General features: G+C 44.2%; 1 protein-coding gene across 3 annotated transcripts; it reads right to left on the bottom strand.

Moving 5' to 3' along the window:
• Positions 1-1,050: 1,050 nt before the first annotated feature.
• LOC120563169 (transmembrane protein 200B) lies at positions 1,051-6,304 on the bottom strand. 3 transcript variants are annotated; one of them, XM_039807317.1, is made up of 2 exons: positions 6,211-6,304; positions 1,051-4,723 (listed from the first exon to the last, which is right to left on the bottom strand). In XM_039807317.1, exon 2 carries the CDS (start codon positions 4,707-4,709, stop codon positions 3,906-3,908), a length of 804 nt encoding a protein of 267 aa, XP_039663251.1. In that variant the 5' UTR covers positions 4,710-4,723; positions 6,211-6,304; the 3' UTR covers positions 1,051-3,905. The 3 variants fall into 3 exon arrangements, with proteins under 3 accessions (XP_039663251.1, XP_039663253.1, XP_039663250.1); XM_039807319.1 differs by having other exon boundaries at positions 6,206-6,283; XM_039807316.1 differs by lacking the exon at positions 6,211-6,304 and adding an exon at positions 5,376-6,035.
• Between the last annotated feature and the right edge of the window lie 511 nt (positions 6,305-6,815).

The following is a 6,815-nucleotide window of genomic DNA, read 5'->3' as shown; positions in this document are numbered from 1 at the left end:
TCATCATTTCTGGGTTAGCACTCCACCAATCAGATTGGCCATTGAGTCCGACTGCCTGCCTTCCGATTCAACAAGTCAAATCGGCCCAATTGAAGGCCGACAGCTCCTCCGACTAACGACGGCACGGAACACACCGAACAGACTCGAGTCACTGACCTCGCCAGACTGTCAGTGTCAGGGCCTTTAGACGACATCACAATTAAGAAAGGGATCTGCAGATTAACCAATAATGAAAATAATTATTAGTTGCAGCCCTAATTTATTGCAGGGCTAATGTATTAGACAGTACGGACATTAGATATGTATTTGTTTATTTGCCAGTGACAGTGCACAGCTTCTTATCTGTACCAGAGTTAGCTATAAGCTAATTTATGGCCCCTGGTAAAATAGGCCTTGTTAAAATTTCAACAAAATAAAGACGTTTATTCATTTTACATTAACAATAATTAAGGGGTGACCTCTAGCTCACCCAGTAAGAGAGTTCGCCCCAAGTGGGCTGAGGCCTTTGCAGTGGCCCGGGTTCAAATCCGACCTGCAGTCCTTTGCTGCGTGTCATCCCCCATTTCTCTCCCACCATTCCTGTCTATCCACTGTCTCTCACTCTGAAATAAAAGGGAAAAAAGCCCCCAAAAAATAATCTTTAAAAAAGAAAATAATAATAAAGTATATCATTCCTAATTTTGTGAAACCAGCTATAATCTGTTTCTCATGAATAACTATCAAACCGAGATTAATAAGATTTCTATGCCCAGTTGATCTTTAAGGGATAAGACTTCTTTATCATCTTACCTTGAGCAGGTGTGAGCATCATGATGGCAAAAACAAAGAATATTAGTCCTTTCATTCTGAACGGGACACTTCTTCCATTGACTGCACGATGAGGACTGCTGGGGAGACCAGACGCAGTGCTGTCTAGTCTGGAATCCACCTGCTATTTGTCCTGCTCCGATTATGACTGTTGAAAGGCTAAAGATGATCAAACGACTGACATTTTTGGGAAAATAGAAAAGAAGGATTTTATGTCTCCTTAAATCTCAGAAAATGCAATTCTGCTTTTTAGATTGTTTTATTAGAAGATACAACATGAATGTTACATATAAAACCAAGCTGGTAACTCATCCCTCTGGTTTCATGAATGCCAGATGTAGACAATGGTTAAAACTCCTCCTTCGTATTGGAAAACATTTCTCCATTCAGCTGATGCTTCTCACTTTTTTACAAAGACTTCTGAAATGAATCCCTTTTCCTGATGCAAAAGGTAATGTCTGTGAGTTAAAAAAAACACTTCTTTAAACAGGCATCTTCCGGCTCGTTGAGCCTCAGTCACTCACATCTTTTATAACAAAAAAAAATGTCGATCATAGCTCCTCTCTCTTTTAAGGAACGGAGGAAGTGCATGTGTCCTGTGTCCTGAGTCAGCACAAAGGTTAAGCAGCTTACAGCCTCCCATCCATCTGCTTAGATATGTATCAACACAAACACATTCATCTCTCAGAGAAAAGGATTCGATTCAGTTATATTTTCAATGCAGCAAAAAAACGTGTGTCGCTGACACTGTTGTACACGCACATACTGTATACGCATGAAACCTCAAAGATTTCTTGTATTCTGTGTTGCTGCAGTGCTGTTTGCATGTGATATTTAAATTCCCTCTGGTCAGTTTAGTGTCAGATTGATGCCTGGTGAATCAAACTATATGCAACATATATACAGAAACAGGAGCAAGATTACTCCTGCTACTGACAGAGCTGAAATGGGTAGTTTATTGCTTGTCTCTGTCTAATATGATACTAAACTCAATTTCTATTTGACTGTTGTTAGGACAAAACAATTCATCCTAAGCAATTTAAAGACTTGTGATGGCATTGTATTATATTATATATTGTATTTTTCACTATTTTCTGACTACTTTATAATCATTTTGCAGGATGTAGTTTGAAGTGATGGTATTTGGGTTTTTTGGCCCACCCTCATTGATATCAATGGGGTGGACAAAATAATAGAAACACTGTCGGTATAAACACCACTAAAAAACCGCAGCCTGCTAAATGACCGTATAATGTCAAGTCAACACCTCTACAACAGTTTCAACAAACACTGAACATTACAACCAAAGATAGATTTATTGCAGTTGACTGTTGAATTAGACCGCATTAGTTTAATATGGGTGTAGCAAAATAAACAGGCAGTGTTCTGTAGACAAAAAGATTTGACAATAATCGGGAAAATAATCTGCAGATTCATCAGTAATAATCTTTGGTTGCAGCTCTGACATCCAGCATCTTTCCCTCTAAATGTAAACACATCGGAGCATCTCTCACAGTGAGAAGGACTCGTGTATGTGTGAGAGTGAGTGAGGAGAGATCTGCTTTTCTGAGCTATAAGTGCAAAGAAGGCTCGTTGCAAGATTCAGACGCATCTGCCCGACTCATACCTGCTACTGAAATACATCCAGCATCTTATAACACCATTATGTACCTTCACAAAACCCTCTACTGAGTCTCTGTGTACGTGTCTGTGTGTGTGTGTGTGTGTGTGTGTGTGTGAGAGAGAGAGAGAGAGAGAGAGAGCTGTTTTTAGTGAGTAAAATGTGTGGCTGGAAATTACTGTACGCTTCAGTCTCAGTCGTCATCTGGATGGCAGGATCCCAGCATGGGCCCGAACAACAAGGAAATACTCTGCGGTCCTAAAGCACCTATAAAAACCTTCAGACTGATCCCCTGTGTAATTAGAGGCTGGAGGAGAAAATTCTGGCGATAATTAAAATCCTACCCCCTTTTACCTCTCAGACTGTTCAAACAGGCTCACTTTTGCTTATTTGTACCCGATAACATTTTACTCTGCAATGTTTTGCAGAAGCCAAGGATTGAGATGGAGGATGGGGTATCTGAATAAAGCGTAGGAATCAGATGATGAAGCGAGAGCAAATAAAAGGTCGGCATGGTGGGAGAGCGAGGCTTCAGTTACACGACTCGTAGGACCGCTTTACTCAGTTAAGCTGCGTCAGGAATAACTCACAACAGCCTTACCAGATTTTGCCTTTTTTTTTTTCAGTCATTGCTCTTTTTTTTCTATCCACCATCTGATTGAAATTCTTATATCTCGCCTCACCACACTCGACGAAGGGAGAAAACTGAGCAGCTGACAATGTGAATAAAAAAAAAAAAAGTTGAATTACAGTAAAACACTGAAACTGGAGTCTACACTAACACTTGCATGTGTACAGAGCAGCAGCTGGTATTTATAGCGTGGATGTAGGTGTCGAGTAAGAGAGTGTGGCCCTGTGTGCTTCTCCTGTTTATACTGAGACGCAATTTCCTCAGATAAAGACTAGATTACAATATGTGTGAGATTAGATAAAGACTCATTTAAAACCTAATCTGGCTCATCCACTTAACAAAACCTCTCCAGCTAAGAAATGAAGACGTACCACTGCATGTGTGTGTGTGTGTGTGTGTGTGTGTGTGTGTGTGTGTGTGTGTGTGTGTGTGAGAGAGAGAGAGAGCGGGAGTGAGTCCATCTGCCAGTACTGCACCCAAATAAGTTTTCAGCAATCCTTCTCACGTCCAAATATGGTCAAACAAGCAGTGGCTTTAGGGATTTTGGGGCATGGGTTAGTTCAAAGACAACAAGATGGCGAGTTGACATCAAACAGCATAGCTTCAATCTTTCAAACGTGGGTGAGTCAGAGAACGATGTAGGACAAAACACCCTTCACAGACAGTGACTCAGAGCCACTGCGCCACTCGGAGGCACTAAAACATACCAAGAGACATTTCATCTGTTCATTGAGGAATGCATAGTCTTGTCCTAAGTGTGTGTCTGCACGTGAAACTTCCAAATGAATCTCATCATGCATATTTTATGATACAGTAGAAGAACCAGTGGGAGGGGAGAGGGCTGTTTCAGTGTTGAGGAAAGCCTGTCCGTATGTTGAAGTTGATTTCACTGGAGTTGCAAGAGTCTGAGTAGACAGAGGAGTGGGAGATGGACGGGCAGGGGGAGGGAGGGTGAGGAGTTGGCTCCTGGTGGTGCAGAACTCGGGCCAGCAGAGTGGATCTTCCCTCCTTCTCCTGCTCCTCCACCTCCTCCCTGTCTCCACCTCCTGCATCTGAAGGAGGCGGCGGTGACGGCCTGCTGCCAGTGTTGTGTGTGTTCCTGTGAGGTGGGTTAAGGGGAGGACCACAGTTCTGGTTTGAGAGGGGGAGTGTGTGGGTCGGAGGGCTCCAGGATGCCTGCTCTCCATCTTTGTACTCCCACTGCTCCTGACAGCTGAAGCTGGGCTGCTCCTGCGAATCCTCCCAGCCGTCTCCCCCCTTCAGATCCTCGAGATCATCGGGTGACTCTCGTCTGAGGACTTCCAGATCCCGGTTCTCGTACAGCAGTGTGGCGGCGCAGATGAAGATGAACAGGCCCACTCCCATGATCACGGGCCCGGCCAGTTTCATCCGCTCAGTGTGGGTGCTGCCTCGGCCGACGCCGACGGGCTTCGGTGCTGCGGATACGTAGCCTGCCACTGCAACAGCCATCCCCACCAAAACCACCACTACACCCAGCAGGAGCCACACACCTGGGGCAGAGCGCAGGGGCAGTTTGGTCTGGAGGGCTTTGCCTTTCATCAGGTGTCTCTGGCATGCTGGGAGGCAAACAGGTGATGACTGGGACGAGTGGGAGGAGGCGGGGCTGCAGACAGGACCGGCTGCTGTCATCCTCTGGCTTCAGACTGAACGGAGAGGAGAAGACAGAAAAGATTACTAAGAGCAGAAATTTAAGAATTAGGTAAGGTGTTGCCTGCAGCACCGGAGGGAGAGCACTGGGGTGTTGGAGAGAAGATAGTTTACTCTGCATTGCACATAACAGGAAATAGCTTCTTTAATAAGACATGTGGCTGATTTAATGAGATGCCAACCTCTCTGCAGCTCCTCCAGTGTCTCTGTGGAGCCACACAGAGACTCGCCACTCTCTTTCCACTACCCTGCAGCAGCTTCCCTGAACCCGGACTGAACTGTTATCCAATCACTCATTCATCTTCATGGGAATAAAAAACGACTGACCCCTTTTAGGACCTTGTGATTTCACTTCACAATCTCACTGCGGTCATGAAAATAGAGTCACATTAGTACGGTTATTGCTCCAGTTGAACTCATGATTTAATTTCCCCGAGCGAGTGAAGAACTACGGGTGATTCAACAGGACGCAAACGTAGCCTACAGTAAGCTAGATAAATTGCTGCTTTATAAGTGCTTTTACGCATGCATCTTTAATGTTATATTTGAATTCATGTTGCTGACTTGACTACAGTAGCCTAATTCACTGCAGCTCACTGTACGGTTACTTTAATGCAGTCAATATACAATCAGATCGGGTATACTTGCCTTTTTTTTGGACGTAAATCCGAAGCAGAAACGGTCTCCTCAGCATCATCAAAACAAATAACCATGAGTTGCGTTATTCCTCCCACTCCTCCGTGTATTAAATCCAGATTATCACAGTATTCCTATTCACATTAAGACGTTTTTCATCCTTTTCTTTACTGTGTGAGCCAGTGTGCAGCGCAAAAGAAGGCGCTGCGGATCCTGAAATGAAGCTTTTATAGTAAAAACAGTCTTACTAAAAGTGGTGCAAAGCCGCTCTGCCTCTGTGTCCTCACTGCTTGTGCGCCTCTGCAGCTTGTGTTGTGTTTTGATTTGTGTGTGTGTGTGTGTGTGTGTGTGTGTGTGTAGAGGAGGGGTCGTGGGAATCTGTGGCTGGCCCAGGCCAGTCCCACGATGAGCCCAGTTATTCTTGGTGATCACCAGCCATCAAGTAGCAGAAACAGGAGATATTTTAAAGCCATCCTCCACCAGAAACCTTAAAGATGTAGGCCAGAGCAAAAACCTGTGCACTCCTGTACCATTTTTTTTTTGACTTGTTTCAAATAGTTGTAAAATTCCCTACCGTTTCAGACAGCCGTCATCCATAACTGTATGAAAATCAATTAGCAGAGGGGAACTCCACCCATGTTAAAGTTTTGGGGAGTAACGTTAGCCTGCTACCGCATATGTGAAGAAAAAAAGATATATAAAGCCCTTTGTGGCTCCAGAGGGAGCTGCAAATGCCTCAAGTGATGTCACTTGAGTCCACTTCAGTTCGGTCTGAGGACTAACGTTACATGTTTGAAAATAAGAGTATGGGGGTGTGTGGAGTTAGAAAGAAGTGAGTTTACCAGACCTCTGTAGCCCGCTCCTCATCTCTGTTTGAGGCTAGCCACTAGCCTACATCTTCCACTACGTTAGCTGCTACTAGCATAACCTTATATAGGCCTACTGTCTATGAGCATAACACACTCGAATCTCCGACCATACTGACTGTGGTCAAATTGCATTGTGGGAAATGTAGACGCCAGGTTTTGACCATAGGTTTTGACCATAGACTGTATATTATGGTTTGACAAAGAAATGCTAAATCAGTGGAGTGCTCTTTGAAGTTGTGAAATCTATGACAGTGCTCATAAATTTGTGTACATTTTTTTTATTTCATCTGTAACGTTACTACATTCTGGCCCACGATCTGGGCGGCTCAGTTTCCGGCTATGGCAACAGGTGTCACTGTGGGCCAACCTATGGGGCCAACAGATATGGCCCACTCATACACTGTTAATATTAAAATACAGTCTATGGGCCCACTACTAGCCAGCATTTAGGTGAGTTTCCGCTTGTTGCTTCGGGGCCAGGTGTTGCCACACAGCATGGTGGTTTTAGGGTGGGCAGCGATGTGTTTCCAGATATGGCCCACTCAGCATATTGGTTAGTGGTTGAGTTTTGCCTATTTGCATG

This window comes from Perca fluviatilis, chromosome 7 (genome assembly GCF_010015445.1).
Source record: "Perca fluviatilis chromosome 7, GENO_Pfluv_1.0, whole genome shotgun sequence".
Classification (NCBI taxonomy): domain Eukaryota; kingdom Metazoa; phylum Chordata; class Actinopteri; order Perciformes; family Percidae; genus Perca; species Perca fluviatilis.
This window is presented reverse-complemented; position numbering and strand designations above follow the sequence as displayed.

What these genes read in the sequence shown, in the direction of transcription:
- LOC120563169 (XM_039807317.1), bottom strand. Translation starts at nt 4,709, where the DNA reads ATGACAGCAGCCGGTCCTGTCTGCAGCCCCGCCTCCTCCCACTCGTCC.